The sequence below is a fragment of the Balaenoptera borealis genome, assembly GCF_965194805.1.
Source record: "Balaenoptera borealis genome assembly, chromosome: 20".
In the NCBI taxonomy this organism is placed as follows: Eukaryota; Metazoa; Chordata; class Mammalia; order Artiodactyla; family Balaenopteridae; genus Balaenoptera; species Balaenoptera borealis.
Window position 1 is genome coordinate 7,536,249 of NC_138879.1, and position 19,468 is coordinate 7,555,716.

General features: G+C 64.1%; 3 protein-coding genes across 5 annotated transcripts in view; 2 read left to right on the forward strand and 1 right to left on the reverse strand.

Moving 5' to 3' along the window:
• MYO15B (myosin XVB) overlaps positions 1–5,207 on the forward strand; it is a 38,174-nt gene extending 32,967 nt beyond the window's left edge. The window contains 14 exon segments of the mRNA XM_082374465.1: positions 88–151; positions 242–314; positions 712–788; positions 2,099–2,175; positions 2,277–2,392; positions 2,485–2,579; positions 2,682–2,759; positions 2,895–2,991; positions 3,168–3,313; positions 3,478–3,593; positions 3,850–3,983; positions 4,165–4,298; positions 4,433–4,573; positions 4,743–5,207. Coding sequence (XP_082230591.1) covers positions 88–151; positions 242–314; positions 712–788; positions 2,099–2,175; positions 2,277–2,392; positions 2,485–2,579; positions 2,682–2,759; positions 2,895–2,991; positions 3,168–3,313; positions 3,478–3,593; positions 3,850–3,983; positions 4,165–4,298; positions 4,433–4,573; positions 4,743–4,802 — 1,408 coding nt within the window. The 3' untranslated portion in view covers positions 4,803–5,207.
• Positions 5,208–5,210: 3 nt separating this feature from the next.
• RECQL5 (RecQ like helicase 5) overlaps positions 5,211–19,468 on the reverse strand; it is a 37,538-nt gene continuing 23,280 nt past the window's right edge. Inside the window, exons 8-19 of one of the 3 annotated variants that reach the window (XM_082370973.1) lie at positions 9,604–9,822; positions 9,253–9,352; positions 9,082–9,118; positions 8,902–8,960; positions 8,743–8,816; positions 8,295–8,388; positions 7,888–8,022; positions 7,017–7,558; positions 6,768–6,858; positions 6,330–6,548; positions 6,030–6,099; positions 5,211–5,941 (exon numbers count right to left, since the gene is read on the reverse strand). In XM_082370973.1, the coding sequence (XP_082227099.1) occupies positions 5,841–5,941; positions 6,030–6,099; positions 6,330–6,548; positions 6,768–6,858; positions 7,017–7,558; positions 7,888–8,022; positions 8,295–8,388; positions 8,743–8,816; positions 8,902–8,960; positions 9,082–9,118; positions 9,253–9,352; positions 9,604–9,822 (1,741 nt within the window). In that variant the 3' untranslated portion in view covers positions 5,211–5,840. Of the gene's footprint in view, positions 5,942–6,029; positions 6,100–6,329; positions 6,549–6,767; positions 6,859–7,016; positions 7,559–7,887; positions 8,023–8,294; positions 8,389–8,742; positions 8,817–8,901; positions 8,998–9,081; positions 9,119–9,252; positions 9,353–9,603; positions 9,823–19,468 lie in introns of all 3 variants that reach the window. The other 2 variants (XM_082370975.1, XM_082370974.1) reach the window with 2 other exon arrangements.
• SMIM5 (small integral membrane protein 5) lies at positions 11,216–19,089 on the forward strand. Its single transcript, XM_082370979.1, has 3 exons — positions 11,216–12,250; positions 17,882–18,042; positions 18,490–19,089. Exons 2-3 carry the CDS (start codon positions 17,916–17,918, stop codon positions 18,585–18,587), a joined length of 225 nt encoding a protein of 74 aa, XP_082227105.1. The 5' UTR covers positions 11,216–12,250; positions 17,882–17,915; the 3' UTR covers positions 18,588–19,089.

Here is a 19,468-nt window from a genome sequence, read left to right on the forward strand (position 1 = left end):
CGGGGCTCTTAGCACCCTCCCTACCCAGCCTGGGATGGGGGTGGGAGGGCTGAGCAAGCAGGGCTGTCCTCCCCTCCGCCCCCTCAGGCTGGGCCAGACAGGTGAAGCTGCTGAGAGGAAGGCCATGGCCAGCCTGGTGCAGTACAGCAAGGTAAGGGGGACGGTGGGGAGGAGCCGGGACAGCAGACCTGCCCTCTGGCCCCCACGGCCCCAGACCCACAGCCAGCCTCTTTGGCCGCAGGCTCCCATCCAGGCATCGCTCATCAGCGTCAGTGACGAGGACGTGAACAGGCAGGCTGTGGGAAGCTTCCAGGGTAAGTAGCCACAGTGTCCCGGGTCGCCATGTCTGCAGTGCCTGGGACCCAGGCACCTGGTCGCCTTCTCGCCTTGAGTTTGCCGACTCGGGGAAGCTCAATGGTGGCTCCTATACCACGTGGCCCTCACCCACTTCTACTCATGCCCAAGGGGCTGTGGGTTGTGTGGAGTCTGGGCTGGAAGGCAGCGGTGGGTCCGGCTTGCTATGCGCTTGGTGTAGCCCTGGGTGGCCACAGACTCTCTCTGAACCCTGTCTCATCGGTACAGCTGAGACTGCCGCTCTGCCTGGCTTGCACGCATTGTGAGAGCAAGGCACGAGGTGGCCCTGCATAGCGACAGCGTGAGCCACGGCCAGGCCCCCAGCCCAGCTCACCGTGCTTTCCATCCTGCCCGCAGCTCTGATGCAGTTTATGGGGGACCAGTCCAAGCCCCGGGGCAAGAACGACCTGGATCTCCTCTACGGGCTGCTGAAGGTAGGAAAGTGAGCCGGAAGCGGTGGGGAGTCAGTGAGCCCTGAGGGCCCCTTCCTGTCCTCCTGCCTGAGCCTCCCTGGGACCCCCTGTCCCTTGGTCACTATACATTCAAAGCATCCAAGATTAGCTATCGAGCACCTACATGCTGGGGGCAGGGCAGTGAACCAAGCAGGCCAAGTCCCTGCAGAGCTTACAACCTGGTTAGAGGAGACACTCAGTAAACCCTAATGCAACGTGTCCAGGGCAAAGAGTGCCGTGGAGAGTGATAAAGCAGGGGAGGGGCTGCTACAGTGCAGAAGGCTTGGTGACAAGGTGACCCTGGAGCAGAGACCTGAAGGAGGCCAGGGAGTGAGGCACGTACGCATGGGGGCACGCATGCAGGCGGTGGGGAGTGGGGGGGGCGGTGAGCCTCGGCCCCAGCAGGGCCAGTGTGGCTGGAGCCCAGTGAGCGAGGGGGAGAGTGGAAGGGGAGGACCGGGAGGGACAGTGGGTCCGGGCCACGGTAGGCCTTGTAGTCCACTGTCAGGACTTGGATTTTTCGAGATCTGGGAAAACACTGGAGGGTTCTGAAGAGAGACGTGGCTTACGTTTCGTGGGGTCGCTCTGGCGGTTGTTTGCGATTCTGGGAGTTTAAGGGCCAGGAGAGGGTTCCTGCCACGATCGCAGGTGAGACCTGGCTGGCCCAGGCCCAGAGGTAGCAGCAGAGGGGAGAAGAAAGACTCCGAGCAGCAGGGTTTGCTATGAGGTGCACGTGGGGTGTGAGAGCGAGGGCCCGAGGAGGACACGGAGGCCGAGGCCAGAGCAATGCTGGTCTCCACAAGGGAGCCTGAACGAGGAGTGGGGCCGGCCTGGTGGAGGAATGTTTGGGATGCGTAAAGTCTGAAGTCCCAGTCTTCCAAGTGGAGGGTCTGGGCTTCATGGGAGAAGTCTGGGCTGGAGGCAGGCACCGGGAGTCATCAGCAGACAGAGGCCCAAGGGCACCGCAGCCCTTAGAGGTCAAGGAGATGAGGGGGTCAGGCAGAGATGACTAAGAGAGAGGGACGAGAGAAAGAGGACAGGGCTGAGCACGGCCTGGAAGCGGGTAAAGACGGCGACTTAGTCGAGTGGCCAGTTGTGCAGATGCTATTAATCCGAGTGAGACGGAGACCAAGAGATGACGGTGGGCTGTCACCCTGACCTGGCCCCCCGCCCACGGCCACTGGCAGGACTGCTCTGACTTCAGATCCCACGCCATCCCTCACTCCACCGCGCCGCACTGCACTGCAGCTCTGCCCCCGACCCGCTACCCCCTGCCCTTCCTGTCCCCACAGCTGTGCCAGGAGAAGGAGAACCTCAGGGATGAGATTTACTGCCAGGCCATCAAGCAGATCACAGGACAGCCCCGGCCGTGAGTGTGGGGGGCGGGCGGGGGTCGGCGGCGGGCCTCTCAGGGGCAGCCCAAAGTGCTGCTGCCCGGCCGCTCCAAAGCCCAGGCTCTCTGCCCTGCAGGGGACCCTGCGCTCGGGGCTGGACTTTCCTCAGCCTCCTCACAGGCTACTTTTCCCCGTCAACCTCGCTGATGCCCTACGTGACCAAGTTTCTGCAGCATTCGGCCCTGAGCCAAGGTGCCGGTGGGAGGGGCTTCCAGGCTGGGGTCTCGGCTGCTTGGGGAGGGGTTTGGAGATGCTCATGACCCCAGCCTGGCTCCTCTCTGCAGAGCTGGCCCGAAGGTGCCAGGAGCACCTCCAGCGCACAGTCAAGTACGGGGGGCGCCGGCGGCTGCCCTCCCCTGGCGAGATGCAGGCTTTCCTGGTATTGGCGGTGCACGCGGCTGGGTGTTCTGGGACTCCCTCTCGGTGCGGGGAGCTGGGGCCTCTGCCCACTGGGGGACTGACCCCGCACCTGCTTTGGCAGAAAGGACAAGTGGCCCACCTGCTCCTAATTCACCTGCCCGGGGGTGTGGAGTACAAGGCCAACATCCACACTTTCACGGTGAGCACGGGGACACAGGGGAGGGGCTGGGGAGACCCAGGGAAGCCGTGGGCATCAGTTCTGGGGACACCCCTCCCCTCCCGCAGCCTCCTTCCCTCCCCAGCACCCCCGTCACGGCCCTGTCCGCATGTCCAGGTGGCAGCAGAAGTGCTGGAGGAGATGTGTGGGCAGATGGGCATCACGGACCCCCATGAAGTGCAGGAATTTGCCCTCTTCCTCATCAAAGGGGAAGGTAGGCCACCTGGCCTGGGGAGGAAGCGTGGCCCGGCTGGATTCAGGGACGTGGCCTTGCCTGCCAAGTCCGCTCTTTGGCCACGGGGGAGGCAGGGGAGGCTGGGGCTGGCAGGGCTGTGGGCGGGGCTGGCCCCGGGCGGCAGGGCAGGCTGTGGACCCAGGCTCCCCGCGCAGGCCAGCTGGTGCGGCCCCTGTGGCCCCGGGAGTACCTCAACAGCGAGGTGGTGGGTCCGGACGTGAGCCTGCACAGCCGGCGGCTCGGCTGGGAGACCCCGCTGCACTTCGATAATCCCACCTACGTCAGCACCCACTACGGCCAGGTCAGCCCCACTCGGCCCTGTGCTGCCGTGCCGCCGGCGGTTGGAGCCTCGGCTGCAGCTTGAGGCAGAGTCCCTCCCTGGGTGGGGGGAGGGCTTGAGGCCCAGGAGCCACCCACTAGGTGGGGCTTCGGGGCACAGCTGCCCCCTCACTGCTCCCCCCTCAGGTGCTGCGGGACTACCTGCAGGGGAAGCTGTTGGTCAGCGCCCAGGAAGACGCCCGACTCGCCAGGCTGGCAGCCTTGCAGCACCTCAGCAGGAACCACGAGGAGCCCCCCTCAGAGTGAGCGTGAACGCAGCCCTCACGCCTCCGGTCGCCCCACCACCCCTACGCCCTCCTCCAAGGTCAAGGCCACTTGTGCCCTTTGTGGCCCTAACCAAATGGGGGCTGGGTACACCTGCCCACCCCCCCACGCTCAAGGGCAGAGCCCACGCCTCGTTCATGTGTCTGGATCCCCGGTCTCACCCATGGTAGCCACTGGTTCATCTACTTAGCACCTGCTGTATGCCCAGCTTTGACTGACCAGGCTGTGTCCTAGGCAAGGCCTACTGGCTTACTTGCCGAAGCACCTGCAATGGCAGATGAACGTGGCCGCTGTGAAGAGGCTGATGGGCCAGGAGCTGAGGCAGTTGCAAGGATGCAGCTCTCAGGAAGCGCAGATCAGCTTCATCGGTGGGTCTGGGGCTAGGGGGCAGCTGGGGCAGAGGCGGGAGCCCCAGCAAGGAAGGGGTGAGGGTGGAGGGGCTGAGGAAGCTCTCCACCTGCCCCGCCCTCTCCTCTGTCCTGGGGGCAAAGTCCGGCAGGTCCCAGGGCCCCAGCGGTCAGAACGCCTGCTCTACCCCTCCGTCTGCAGAGGCCGTGAGCGAGCTGCCCCTCTTCGGCTACACTGTCTACATAGTGCTGAGAGCGAGCAAGCCGGCCCTGCCCAGCCCCAGCCTCCTGGGGCTGAACCGCCAGCACCTCATCCTCATGGACCCCAGCTCTCAGGTGGGCCAGGCTCCTGGCCCAAGTGCTGGCCTGGGCACCCTCGGGCCACTCGTCTCCCACCACCCACACTGACCCCTCCCCCAGAGGGACCAAGCTCTGCTCTCTCTCCCCCCGTCCCCGCTCCCCGCCCCCAGGAACTGCACTGCTCCATCGCCCTGAGGGACCTGCAGCGGCTCCACATGCTGAGCCCGCTGGGGGCTGAGGGCTCCCCTGGCCTGGAACTCAACTACGGCTCGGCTGACGACCCCCAGACCATCTGGTTTGAGCTGCCGCAGGTGGGTGGCCTCTGTGCGCCCTGAGAAGGTGGCAAGCGCCTCACCCAGGCCTGGTGTGCCCGGGAGCCTGGGCCCAGGCCGCTGCCCACTGCTCCGGCGTGGTGGGGCTGGGGGCAGAGGCAGGGGGCTGGCTGGGGAGCCCTGGCCTCACAGGCCTGTGCCCGCGCAGGCCCAGGAGCTGAAGCACACCATCACCTTCCTGCTGGACCGCAACTCTCCTTCCATTTAGTGGCTGGGCTTCACCCAAGAGGAGCGGGGGAGGGGCAGAGACGAAGCCAGCAAGCCTCTCTGGCCCAAGTCTCACCCGGACGGTCTCCTTTGGGTGCTGTCAAGCCAGTCTGGCCTGGACTTCACCGCTTGGCTGTTCTGGAACCTGCTGCAGCACAGCCCAGCTGGCCCACGGGGAGGGGCTGCTATAGCGACTTCAACTGGGAAAGAGTCACGAGACTCCCTCTGGGGTGGGCCTGGGCCTGGGCCTGGGCCTGAGCCTGGGGTGGGCGCCGCAGGAACTCGGCTTGGGCGTCCGATGTTGCCCAGTCTGGGGGAGATGCCCACCTGGGCCCTGGCCCGACATGAGCATGAGCGCAGCCCTGGGAGCAGCAGCTGCTGAGGAAATAAAAGTCCCGAGAGAACAGGGCCGTGTGCGTGTGCATGAGAACCACCAGGACTTTATTCCCCTGCTAACTGTCGAAGCCCCGCCTGGCCTTCTGACCAGGGGCCGAGAGGGAGCAGGGCCTGGCGGCTGCCCGTCTTCCCACGCGCTCTGCACCTGAGCCGGGCTGGAGGCTGGCATCGCGAGGGAAGACGGTGGTGGGGGCGGACCCGGGGCCAGCTTGGGCTTCCTCTGAGTAGGCCCCAGGCCTCGGACTGGTGGGCCTCGCCCCCGGCTTAAAACGTGCTAAGTACAAGAGGTGGAGGGACCTTCCTTCCTTCTGTTCCTCTGGCAGCAGCCACACCACCTGTCACTTTCTGATCTGCGGATCTGGCCCAGAAAACCCAGCCACGAGGGCCGGGGAGGCAGGGAGGCTAGGAGAAAGAGGACCTCAGGCTTCGCAAGCAAAGAGAAAGGTGGGCTGACCTCTGACCTTGATTTGGGAGGTGTCCAGGCCCATTTCCAAAGCAAGGCGTGGCTGGAAGGGGGAAGAGCCTGAGAGCAGACGATGCCCCGGCAGCAGCAGGCCGCCCACCTTCCCCGTTCCTGAGCGAGGCCCGGGCTGGGCCGCGGTGGAGTCCGGGGAGGACACCGGCCCCATCGGGCAGCTGTCGGTCATCTCTGCGGGCCACACAGGCCGTGCCAGTCAGCTTCACTCTCGCACCGGGCTCGGCCGTGGAACAACTGCTTGATGACGTTCTGGGCCTCTTCCTTCACTGGATTCGGGACGGGGGAGCGTGAGAACCAGTCTCCCCACTACAGGGCCCCCACAAGCACCTCCCGGCCGGTGACGCAGGCACTCACCGCTCCTTCCCGGAGACGGATTCTGGGTCAGCGAGTGTGAGAGGTGGCGGGCGAAGGCTTTAAACAGCTCCTGGGGACAGAGAGTGGAGAGGGGCAGAGAGCGCAGAACCTCACCCTGCTCTCTGAGCGACCCACAGCTGCGAGCCAAGAGCGAGGCAGACCCGGGGAGCGGGCAGCGGGCCTCTGGGCTGGCCTGCTTCCGCCCTGCTTTTTCCTGGGGCTCACACTCCCTACCCACCCATGCACTGCACCCAAGTGCTCCAGGCTCAGGAGAGAACAGAGCCCAGGCACCTACCCTACCTTGGATGCAAACTTGCCCTCCTTGTAGAAAGGGGTCAGACACTTGACCACGACGTTCGCAGCCTCCTTCAGCGAGATGCCAGGAGCCAAGAGCTGGCAGGAGCCTTGGGGGTTCAAGCTGCCCTGATCGCTGGCTGAGATGCTGCCCTTGGTCTCAGCTAAGACGGAGACCTTGGCTGAGGGGCGTGGCCTCTTCTGAGCCTGGCTCTCTGGGTTCTCCTGGGCAGGGCCACAGTGGAGGGTCACTCTTGGGCTCCCTGTTCCTGGCCCCTCCCCTCCTTCTGGAAGACTGGGCCTCAGCACCTCCTGGCTCCCTCTAGCCCAGCCCATCTGCCCTGGGATGTGGAAAGAAGAAATGATTTTCCCAAACCCCTACCCAGAGCAGACACCAGCCTGGTAGACGGGTATCTTCCCCCACGGCCTCGTCCCTCTCAGTACCTGCTGGGGTCTGGGCCGCTTGCCTCTCTGTGCCTCCTTTGTGGGGGTGGGCTGGCCTTCTGGGGGCCTCTGGTCTCTGAGCGGGCAGGCACTGGCCGGAAGGGAGAGCAGGCGTCAGAGCTCCAGATGCCAGCCGCGCCCTCAGCCCAGGTGGCCCAGTGAAGCACATCGTGGGAACAGGCCCCGAGCTTCAGAGGCCCAGTTAGCAGAGGGGATTCTAGAGGATGCCAGGACTGCCCGTGACCTCACCTTGGCCCGTCCTCGGAGCACTCCTCGGTCTGGGGGTGGGCAGCCAAACGTCCCATGGCTCCATCCTCCTCCCCTGTGCACTTCTCTGGGGCCGGCAGGGGTCCCCGCACCCCGTCACGGGAAGGGCTGGCACCTTCTGCCCCTGGGGCTGAAGTGAGCGGAGGAGAGCGCTCGGTCCTTTGGTAGAAGAAGCGGGCGATGTTCTGGGAGTCCTTGAGGGCCGCTGCGGCCAGGAGCTGCTGCTTCTTGCCGACCCGGGCCTTGGCGGTAGGACTGCCCTGAGAGGGGCCTTTGGCCTTCTTCTCAGGGGAGGGCCCCCCACAATGAGCACCGCTCCCAGGGGCCTCTCCTCTGGGCCCAGGGAGGGGCTCAGCGCCTTCCTCATCCTGGCGGCCACGGGGCCGGCCGGGCGGCTCCTGCCCGCCTCCCTGCACCGGCTGGGGGTCTTGCTCCTTGAGCTGCATCTTCTCCATCAGCTCAGAGGCCGTCTGGAACGTGCAGGAACCTTTCGGGAAACCAGCTCCCACCCGCTTGGGTTTGAACTGTGAGGAGGAGAGAGGCTTCTGACCACAGGTGCCTCCAGGGCACTCTCTAGAGGGCCCAGGGATGGCTGTGTGGGTGGGGGTCCCGGGAGTGGGGGCGGGAAAAGCTGGGCGGGACAAGGCTTGGGGGTCGGGGTGGCGAGACAGGCACTGTGGGGGGCTGCAGAGGCGTAGCTGGCAGAGTACGGAAGCGCGAGGGCCTGCCCTGGGGCGCCCTAGGGCCAGGGCTGTGATGCCAGGAGAGCAAGGACTATACCCTCGCTGAGAGCAAGGGGCCGTGGCGCCTTTCCTGGACCCAGGTTTGGGGTGGACACCAGGACGCCACTCACCGAGTACACCTGGGAGGCCGGCCGGATGTCATACTCGGTGGGCTCTGGGGGCTCGGCCTGGGCACTGCAGCTCCTGGCACCACCTCCCACGTCGTAGAGCTGCCCATCCTTGGAGGCTTTGTGGATCTCAGCCACCTGGGGCAGGGACAGGTGGGAACGCCATGGTCGGCACCCCTAGCTCCTGACAGCCCCCAGCCCAGGCTTTCCACGAGTGGGTTCTGCGGCCCGTGGCTGCAGGCACCTGGGCACTGGACAAGTTCTAGTCCGCACGGGGTTGGCTAGAAATACTTCCAACCAGGAAAGGAGGGAAGTCGGGCTCCCCAGGGAATAAGCGGCCCCCTGTGTGGCGGGCTGCCTCTCCCACCCAGAGCCCGGAGCACACCCCGCCCACCCCGCCCGGTGCCCACCTTCTTCAGCACGCTGGCCTTGTACAGGTTGGCCACCTTGGCATTTCGGAATGTCTCGTGTTCCAGCTCCACTGCCTTGGCCTGGAGATCAGATCTGAGGGTAGGAATGAGGTTAAGGTGTCAGGTAGGCCTGAGGCCCCTCCCTGTTAGATCCTCCCTGGGGACCCTGGAGATGGCTTCAGGAACGGCCTGGCAGGAACGGCCTTGGGCACAGGGATTCCGACCTGGACTGTCTGGCCCCCTGTGGTTTACCTGTCCCTCAGCAGCTCCTGGCAGCCCCTCGCTTGTGGCCAAGCCTGCCCCCTGGTGAGGCTATGGAGACTCACACCCCCTAGGAGTAAGATGGGTCCCAATTTGGGGAGGGGTGCCCAAATAAGCCAGGGGGGCTGGGGTTCCTGCGGTCTCCAAAGGAGCCTGGGGACTGCTCCTCGGCCCTGACGACACTCACCCGTCAGTGGAACCTGCGGCCTGGCGGTTGCTGCTCAGAGCCTCCTCCAGGAGCCCCAGGCAGTGCTCACGGGCCTGCACAGGGGAAGGAAGTTGGTCAAACAGTCGCAGGTTGGGGGGGATCCTGGGGGGCAGGTGTGACGAGCTGCCCACCTCTTACCTTCACAGTGAGTCTGGGGATCTTCCTACTAGAAGCCTCTTTCAGGGGACAGTCCGCATCTGGGGGGAGCAGAGGCGAGTCCTTCCACTCTACTTTCTGCTCTCTGGCATCCCCAACCCCCCAGTGAGGCATCCTCCGTCCACACCCTGACACCAGCCCAGGGGGCATCTCTGTACTGACCTGGGGGTACGAATTCTTCTATCCTGGGGTCTTTGCCCTGGAAGATGACATGAGGGCCCGTGAGGCGTCCTGCCCCGCAGCAAGACAGCTCCCAGCCCAGCACCAGGGAAGGGGCTGAGAGGGTGTGAGCAGGGGGCCACCTGGACCCCACTGAGCCCCCGTCCCCTTCACCTTGCGCAGGCGCATCTGCTTCTGGTAGAAGAGATTCCATTCCCGCTTGTGGGCCTCGTCTCTGCCCTCATCCCCGCTGCCTTCAGAGCCTTCGTCGTACCTAGGAGACAGGCTGGGCGTGAGCAGTCCTGGGTCTGGGCTTTGCCCTCCTGTCACGTGTCTGGTGGGACAGTGATGTCTCTGATGCCCTGGCAGCTCATGGGCAACACCGAAGTCCTGGCCCCAGCGTGGCCCTCAGGGCCGGGGGTTGGACTACGGCACTGTGTCGCCTCTGGTCTGGCCTTAGCATCAGGGAGGGAATGCCAGACTATTTCCAGTGGGTTGGGGGCCCCTGGCCTCATGGCCCCTCACCTGCTAAAGCCCCCATAACCCCTGCGGCCTCCCTCATACAGCTCAGGGTCAAAGCTGTTCCCCTGGGAGGGCCCAATGGCGGTCTTGCTCCAGCTGCTGCTTTGCTCCAAAGCGTCCAGCTGCTTCCGCACAGCTGCAGGGTTCTGGCAGTGGTCACAGCCTTTGGTGCAGGCGGGGGGCGCATCCCCGAAGTACTTGGCAATGGCAGCGTGGCGGCACCTGGAGCAGGCAGCACAGCACAGACAAGGGGTGAGGGACCCACGCCGGCCAGCGTTCGTTCACCCGATCCCGAAACTCTGGTTGAGCACAGCTACGTGTCTGGCACTGTGGGAGGCATCTCACGCGAGCCTCCCAAGGCATCGCTGGGGCGCCCACTGTACAGATGAGGACGGCAAGCGGAAAGAGCTTTCTCAAAGTCACGGAGCACACGCCTCCAGAGGAGCCAGGGCACGAACCCCACTCTGTCCTGCTTCTCTATGGAGCGCTCCTCCGGGCCCCAGCCCCCTCTCCATCCTTCGGCAGTGGGGCACCCTGGAAGGAGCACGGACTCTGGGTGCAGAGGCTGACTCTGCTGCGGAGGCTGTGTCCTTGGGGAAAGCATCTGACCTCCTGAAGCCCATGCGCTCTTGCCTACAAGCCGGTGCAAGAGGAGCACTGGCCCCTTGGGCGGCATAAGGGCCAGGATGGCGCTCTGAAGCGCGCTGCACAGCGCCCGGCACACACTCGTCACTCTTTTCTGACGGGGAGGGAGGGAGAGAACGGCAGCAAGTGGCCCTACCCCACCTCAGCACTCTGCTCTACTTCTGTCTCCTGGTGACCTCTTCCTTGTTGCCCCCAACAAGCCTGTGTGTGCCCAGCCCAGTGTACACAGCCCGGGACCGGGGGGGACTGCCTGAGAGCAGGAACTGGGCAGCTCAGGGCCGGCACCGTAGAGCCGCCACTGGTGAGGGCAGCGAGGAGACGCAGCCGTGGCCGGAGTCTTCCTCGTCGTACCTTCCAGGCTGGAAGAATGAACCCCCCCTGGCTGGGGGCACAGTCGGTCACTGGGGCAGATGCAGAGGCCTGGGGGGCCACAGCTCTATCAGGGCTGTTACAAACAGCCATTCCTGCAGCAGGAAGGTGGCACGGGGTGGGGGAGCCCGAGAGGAGATGCCGGAGCAGAGGTAGGGCTGTCTAGTCACCACGTCCCAAAGACAAGAAGAGCGGGCGTCACTGCTCTAACCAGAACACCTCTCAACGTGAGCACTGCCTGGGGCTGCAAGAAACACTCTGAGGAGCCAAGACCCCGAGGGGCAGGCTCCAGGAATGACAACAGATTGTGACACAGCCCCCAGGAAGCGCGGGCTGGCTGCCTTGTTTAGCTGAGGAGAGAACGGCTGGAGCCGGCAAGGAGGGCATGGCGGCCACCAGAGGGCGCTATTCCTGCCGCACCCAAAACCGATGTGTAACTCATTCCATGGCTCAAGCCCGTGCGACTGCACAGTGGCTGCCTGTCCGGCCTCTGGGAGGCTCTGGCATCCAAGTGGTGTGGCCACAAGGCTGGCTTCCTTCCCCCCACCCTCCCCCAAGCCCCGACTCACTGGCGTTTTGTGCTCACACTCAAAGGGCTCCATTGACAGCTCGCAGATGCGGGCTGGGGTCGGCTCCTGTCCTGCTCCGGGCACAGCCTGGTCTGCTGGGGTGGCACGACCAGTCAAATGTCAAACCAGCCAGCCCCTGGGCTCTGGAGCCCGTCGTCCCTGACAGTCGGGCCGGGAGTGTGGAGACAGCCCCAGCCGACACTCTGGCAAGAACAAGATCAGCAGTGTCCTCTCTCCTCCCCCCGGGGCCGCCCCCGAGGAACAGGCTAAGGCCAGGCCACTCCCAAGTCACTCGGGACTCCCAAGTTCTTCCCCAAGATGCCTCCCCAGAGGGCTGACTGCTTGGGTGGTCCAGCAGCTCCCCCACTGTTTACTGTCTTTCCCAGGAGAACACAGAGAGGAACCTGCCAGGGAGTCGCCTGAGGGACAGGTTGGGGGTTGAGGGACGTGGGCCCAAAGGCCCTCCTGAGGGCGGGGCAGGAGGCAAAGAACTGGGAGAGGTGCAGGCCCCCTCGCTCCCTCCCGCCCGACTCCACCGCTCAGGTGGAACCTCCCAGGGGGTCATCTTTGCCAGGGAATGTGAGAGCCGACCTCCTCTTTCATCAGCTCACAGCCCAGGCCCAGCCCACACCCGCCAGGGGGGAGGAGAGGAAGAGGAGGAGGAACGGAGGAGGGCCGTGCAGACCTTCGGGGCAGGGGCAGGGAGTAGGCACAGGAGTCTGCAGCCGCAGGCCCAGTTCCCAGCAGGGATTCCCTCGCCTGCGGGGCAGCGGTGGCACTGGCTCCCTACTTCAGCGGCCGCCCCGTGTAATGTGACACTTGAATCTCCAGGACGACCAACAACAAAAAAGCTAAGGCCGAGACAGCAGCTGGCTGTCAGCAGCCAGGAGCTCCGCTGCGCTGAGCAGAGGCACCCAGGGAGCAGCCGCGGGTCAGGAAAGAGGCGTCCGCAAAGGAAGGAAGAGGTGTGAGCCCAGCTGGAGGCGAGGCCAGCGGAGAGGCACGCGGAAGCTGCTGGGCTCCCCACACCTGCGGTTGCCCCCCAACCCCAGCACCTGAGCTCCCAGGTGAGTGGCTCCGCTCACAGATGAGGCGGGGACGAAGGAAAAGGAGCCGCCAGGGTCCCCTGTCTCAAGGGTGGAGGGCCACAATCTACCACGAGCACGGAGAGGAGGGTCCTGGGGGACACGCTTGGTCGTAGTCTCTGGAGAGCCTCCCTTTCAAACTCAGGCTCTCCCTTCTCTTGCTGGGACCCCGCACGGGGCACAGGCCGAGGCTGCAGCCCTCTGCTGGCTTGCTGAGCAGGCAGAGGGGCCTGGAGTGCCTGCTTACTCGGCAAGTTAGTTTAAGCTTTTCCTATTCAGGGGGCTTAAACGAGGGATTTGGCTGGCCTGGCCTAGGGGAGAACCATCGCCTGCCCACTGAGCCTCCCTTTTTCTGGGGATCAAGTCCCTGCTTTCTCCCAGGCAAGGAGGCTCAGGGCAGGGGCTGCCCGGCCACCTCGCACCTCCCAGGATGTGAACCTGTGGCAGCTCTGCCCATTGTGTTCTGGACAAGAGCAGCAGCTGCCACCTCTTATGCGGGGCTTGGTGTTCTCAGCTCGGAGCTAGGCCCAGGTGCTCCTTCCTGGGCCCACAGAGATCCCCAGGAACCCCCAAATCTGCCTGAATGCCATGCCAGAAGCATGAGGGCCCTAAACCCAGGGTGGGGTGGGAAGGCGACAATGGTGGAAGTGAGGCTTGGGAAGGGACTGCCCCGCCCCATACTTGGCCCTCTGCCGCCATCAGAATGCTGGTGGTTCTCGGGCGGCACTGAGATCAGCTCTCTTGGGCAGGGCCCCGAGAGTCGAGGCTGGCTGCCTACCCCTCCTGCCTCCCTGTCCTCACGCCAGCGTTACAGTCCCCTTCCCCAGCCCCCCAGATGTTTTCCCCAAAGCGAACAAGCTAGTATCTACTTAGAAAAAACAGCCACCCAGGTTAAAGTGGAAACCAGGGATCAGTCGACGTGTTCTTGGCTCGGCAGAGGCTGTGGGATTTGGCCTGGGTTGGTGGCTGGGGAGACTAAAAGCCCGGCAGCGATGAGCAGTGATGGCACAGAGAGGGGACAGACGCCGGGTGAGGGAGGGAGGCAGTGATGAGCCCATGGCTGCCCCTGCTGGCTCTTATCTGTAAGACGGCCCAGGCCGGCAGGCAGGGATCAGAGTCGCTAGATCCAGAGGACACAGGTGGATGGGGGCCCCCGAACACTATCCCTGTGCGGGGACAGAAGGGTGATGCCCAGCCTCTGGGGCTGCAGGAGGAATCAGCAGCAGCAGCAGGAAGTGTCTCCTCCTGTCCTGGAAAAGCTACGGGGCTGGGGAAGCCGGGGCTGCTGAGGGTTCAAGTGTCATTGGACCCCACTGGAAGGCGGGGCCAAGGCAGAAAGCGCAGCGCACAGTGGGCATCTCTGCCTTGCTGGTTAGGCCACCGGACCCCGCAAGACTCCCCCAACCTTCAGTTATGCCTCATTCTAGTTCTTTCTCGAACAAGACGTTGCCCAGGGGGCAGGGGTGGCTGAAACCCACCTTGACAAAATAACAGGGCAGGGCAAGAAGCCCTTGGGCCCTGAGCCATCAACACACCCTTATCAGACAGCACACATCCGCTGCCTGGGCTCTCCCCACGCAGCTGCGTCTGGAGTTGGAGTGTCAGTTCTGCAGAGAGGAAACAGGGACACTTCAGTACCAAGTGGCAGTTGTCCGGCCTGCAGGAGGCCTGCCTGCTCTGTTGCAAGGTTCTCCGTGCCAGGAGATGCCACACAAAGGCAGTTTTCTAGTCCCTCCAGCTCTGCCAGCCTTCCCTTCAGCCTGGCTCACCTTCCCCCGCCACTGGCTGCCACTCTAGCCGGGGAGCACCCTCCGAAGGTGCCGAGAAGGGCCGTGCAGGCAGCCGGGCCGGGGAAGCCACCACTTGCTCTGGCTGCTTCTAACCGAGGCGCTACCGAGCGTGGGGTTGGGGGAGATCCTCATTCACAGGCAGAAAGTACAGTTTGGGAAGGAGTGTGGTGGAGCTGAGATAGAAAGACTGGGAAAATATAGAGAATTACCAGTAGCCCCACTGGGCTTCCCTGCCCTCCGCTCTCCAAACCTGGGAAGGGTAAGAGGACAAGAGGCAGCCAGCCCCAGGACGCCCACCCTCCCTGGGCCACAGCTGGGAACACTCAGGGCTCCCTACAACGCAACAGCTGGGGCACAGGCCTCACGGTCACCTGACGATGGCTGGTTATATCGGGCACCAGGCGTCAGGCACCCCTTGGCCTCGCTTTAAATAGCGTGCTGGAAAGCCCGCCTGGGACCTGCTGGAATGTGCCTCCGCCCTCTTAGGAGAACAGGCCCCTCCAGCCCTCCACGGCCCCCACTAAGGCTCCTCTGCTCAAGGCCAAGCTGGAAATGATAAAACAGCAACTGAAAAGCAAAGGGGGCTTCAGCCTTTGGGGCAGAACAGCCGTGTCCAGCAGCCCCACTCCTGCAGACGGGATGCACTGAGCAGCCCTGGGGCCAATCCAAGTCCCCAGAGGCCCTGGGTGTCCACGTCCGTGGCCCGCTGGTGTGGACCGACACTCTTCCCAGAGTGGGGCCCGGGTCCCCTGGGCGTGAGTCTGCAGCTTTCTGACTTCCTAACCCCTGGAGGACGGCTGACTTTAAAGGCGAAGCTTCGGATCAACAGGCCCCGCCTTTCCGGCACAGCAGTTCAGCCCGGCCCCACCTTCCCCCTCCCTGCTCTGGAGATCACGCCCCGACTGACCAGGGTCTCCACGCAACCTCTCACTCACAAGCGGAGGCGCCCCCTCTGCAATCCCTCCCGGGTCTTTGGGCGTGGGGGGCACGGGTGAAAAAGCCCCCCGCCCACCCGCTCGCCTCCGCCTCTGTGAAGGAGTGTCTCTGATGGCTACATTAGGCAGTGCAGGCCCTGGGCCAATCAGGCTGAAAAAGCCAGGCCAAGTAGCCGAAGAGGGGAGGGGAAAGCAGCCCAGCTCCTGAGCCCTGGGCAAGCTCCCCATGGGCTTCGGTCGGCCCACCGGTCCCTCCTCCAGGAATGGGACCAGCGGGCGGGCTCCCGTCCTCCTGGAAACCCGGGGAGCGAGATGCCCGGAGGCGCCAGACCAAGGGAGGGGACCACCTTCCTGTGCACACCTGCTCCACTGGTCAGTGGGAGGAGGTCTGTTCAGTGTGACCTGAGGAGAGGGGTCTCATGCTCGGGAAGGAGTTCATGAGCCTGAGACAGAAAGACTCGCAAGATCTGGCCCTTTGGTGACAAGTCACAGGAGGTTCTCAAAGAGCAAGTGTGGCCCGGTGAGTGATGAAAGCTGTGTTCCAGACTCCCGAGTGTGGGGTGGGGCTGACCACGCAGAGCCCTGGTCCCCGTGCTGAGCCCATCGCATGGGCCAGGCCCTCTGCGGGCTGCTCCTGGGCTGGCTTATCTTGCCCGTCAAAGAGCAGGCTGCCCGAGACAGGTGCCCACAGAGGGATGGCGGGGGCAGCGCTGCCAGGCCCCACTCCCGCAGTGTGACCGCGAAGTCCCTTCCTCTCTCCGGTCTCAGTGTCCCCATATGCAGAAGAAAGGAGGCAGGAGTGGATGACCCATGGCGTTCTAGAATTCTATGCCTCCTAGTACATTGGAAAACTGGGATCCTGATCTCGTTTGTAGCAACGTGCGGACCCTGGGGTGGGGCGTGGGAGAAGCTGGGAGGCCCTAATTCCAGGAGCCTGCCCCTTTGACAAGAGAGAGACATCACCTGCCTGCTACCCTCCATCATCACTTAAAACATAGCCCCCCCATCTCCAGCCGGCCCCCCACCACTCTCCTTCACCTCACACACCACAAACATCCCGGGCATGAAGGACACAGACGAAACTCCCCAAAGGTGTTGAAGGAAGGTCACTGACAGCGTGTGGGGGGGTGTGACCACCCCCAAAGGCCGCCTGGCCTCTGCTGCGCTGGCCGGACCCCGCCCAGAGGGGAATCACATGGGCTGGGCACTCCTAGAGCCCGGCCCTGTGCTCAACCCTCCCGACAGCCTCGAGAGACGGGCACCTCATCTTCACGGAAAACGAGGAAAGGAACAGACTCAGAGAGACGGAGCCACTCCGTGTCACAAAAGCAGGAAGAAGGCTGGCAGTATTCAAACCCAGGATGATTCGAATGCTATTCTGTGGGGGGGGCCACCTGACCAGATGAGGGCAGTTATCCTGTGGGGAAGGAGATGCAGGAGGAACCTGTGCCGGCCGTCCAGGCCCTGGAGGACCGTGAGGTGGAAGGGGGTGGAACTGGCCTGAGTGACCACAGGTGGGACTGACGAGGTCACCAGGAGGTCCCATCTTCTAACGATCAGAGCTGCCCAAGAAGGAATGGGCGGGGCGGGGCCGCAGTGGGGCTCCCCACTCGAGCAAAGGCCGAATGCCAGAGGGAGGGCAGGGAGCCAAGTGCGGCGCAGAGGACTCGAGCGGATGACCTTCAAGGCGGCTCTAAGGACGCTACGCTGTGGTAGCAGCGCCAGGAGTGACCGGCCTCACAGACCGCAACCACCTGGGGGAGAACGTGCCTGGCTGAGGGACGAGGCAGCAGTAATGAGAGCTTACGGTCTGGCTCAGGCCCCTGGCCGCCTGCAGCCCTGCCCTGGCTAAGAGCTGCCTCGGGGAACAGGCTGATTCTGGGTTGGCACAGGCTGTCCCTGATCCCTCTCTGAAGAGGTGCTGGCTCCCTCGTGCCCACCGGGGAGGCGGAAGGGGAAAGAAGGTCTGTGGCATAATGTGTCCCGACTCACTGACTCGGCCTGGATCTTCACCTTCGGCCCCTTGGGCACAACAGACAGGAGGAGGCTCTCGGTCCTGGGGCCTGGAGGCTGTTGCCCCTCCCCTGGGGCCGGGGGGCAGGGGGTGATGGGGGGAGGGGGGAGCAGAGGGGACTCTCCTGGTCAGCCAGAGAGGCAGGTCCAAGCCAGCAAGAGAAGGAGGCTAAACCCCCCCGGGACTTCTGGTCCCATCCTGAGAGAGGACCCCTTGGGGAAAACTAGAAGGACACAGTGTCACCTCCACCTTCTCACAGGAAGACACCGTATGAGTAAAGAAATGGGGCTGGTGGGAGAGGTGGGGGGCCCCAGGGGGGCTCAGACCACTGCCCCCAGTCAGCTCTCCACTACGGCCGACCCTGACCAGAAGCCCCCATGAGCCTGCTCTCGGAAAAAGCCGACCCTTCTGTCCCCACATACGATGAAAAGCAAGAGTGCCAGGCTGGCATTCTGGAGCCCCGTCTCCCCACCAGGGAGGCATCAGGGGCCGCCAGGGGAGCCATGCCCATCCGAGGCACCCTGGCAACACCTAGGAGTGGTGTCTAAGACAAAGGAGCGTGCAGTCCCTTCACGGTCAGCAACCGTGGCTGACCTTGGCCGGCTGCCAGACCCCTCCTGCGGCAGGGCCTCAGGCTCACTGTCATCCCCAGCTTCCCTCGCCTGGGCAGTGCCAGCTAGGTGGGGACTGAGGGCCACAGTGGAGCGCTGAGCAAGGGGCCCTGCCAGCTCCCTGCCTCCCTCGTGAGCTGTGAGCCACCAGGCCTGTGAGGGGTGAGACCTGACAAACTCGTTCTGCGGGCTGGGGTGGGTGAGAGGGCAGATTCTCCGGAGGCAGCTCCGTGGGGACACCAGGTCTTCTCCCTGCTCTGCAGCTCAGGAGGAAACCCGGCAGGGACACGACACAGCATGGCAGCCTCCAACCTTGCGCTGGAGATGCGCTCCATAGGGGAGAGGCTGCTGCACAAGCTGCAGAGGCTGCCCCAGGCCGAGCCCGTGGAGATCGTGGCCTTCTCGGTCCTTGTCATTTTCACAGGTAAGCCGGCGCTCCCAGAGTCTCCTCGGTGCCCACGGCTCTTCCTGGCATCCAGGAGAGACGAGACCATGGTACCAACCACGGGGCTGGCAGAGGTGGCTGGGTGGTCCCCCAGACAGAGGAGGAGAAGCAGATGTCCCCTGGGGGGAGCCAGGGGGTCCCCCCTAATCCTGACATGCTGCTCTAGGAAACGGGAGCGCTGGGCACCAGGGCCCAGAGGTGCCTCCGGCACCCCAACCCACAGATGGAGGGAGCAAAGCTCTGGGGGCCGGCATGGGGACAGTCACACCTCTTCCCAGACTCTCGGGTATTTCTGACCACTAAGCCAGGGCTTCGGTGAAGGTCCTCCAGGCCCCCAGAGGGGCCTCTTTGGAAGTGTGGTGGGCGTCCTTTCCCTCCTCGCCTCTGAGCTCCCGGAGCGCTCTGCTCTCTCCCCCAACCCCCCAGCCATTGTGCTGCTGCTGCTGCTGACGGCCGTCGGCTACTGCTGCTGCCCTAAGCGGGGAGGCAGGAGGGCCGCGGTGGGACCCACCACCCCACCGTGAGGGCCAGGGCGACGGCCGACGAGGAGCCGGAGAGGAGACCGCCAAAGCCATGACCCAGGGAGTCAGCCTGGCCCTGCAGCCCTCACCCCTCAAGACAAAGATCCATCGCCCCGGCCCTGGCCTAGCCCAGGAACCCAGACACTGACTGAGAGCTGGGGCCTCATCAAGGAAATACGGGCTGTTCGGGCCACAAAACTCTCACCTGACAGTGAACACAGGGGGCCGAGGAGTCGTCGACTGTTTCTAAGACAGAAAACCACCGGGGGTTCTGCGCCTACCTGCGCTTTCCAACAAAACACAGAAGTGGGGTCCCTACACCTGGAGAACAGCCCGCACGTGTGGGGAGCTGGCCTCAACGCTCCCACGCCAAAGAGGAGCAGGCCAATCGGAGAGGGGCTTTGCACAGTAGCTCCTAAGTCCCGAGCTCCCCCTAGAGCGCGGACATGTCTGTGTTCCATTCCAGTATTTGCCTGTTTCTTTCCCAGTAAAAGCTTTCTGGTTATGTGTTTCTGTGGTGCCAGACTCCCTGGGCTGGGTTATGTGCATCAGGTGGGCAGCGTGCCAGAATTCCAGGGACATGGCCAGTGACCGTCCCTTCCAGGCCTCTGCTCTCCCTGTGCTCTTGGAAGCTGGAAAAACACGCAGGCAGGAATGCCACGCGAGAGGGAAGGCTGCGGAACCAGGGGAGGGCTGCGGCGCCTTTCCTGCCCAGCACCAGCTGCTAACAAGCTCCGCCCTCCCAGACGCCTGCTTGGCAGTGGTGGAGGCTGCGTCTGCCCCAGGCAGGTGCCGGGCTCAGGAATGCCACCATTGCCATTAACCGTAGCCGGCACACCCCGTCCTACCAGGCTCAGGCCACTGGGTCTTCCCAAACTTCTGCA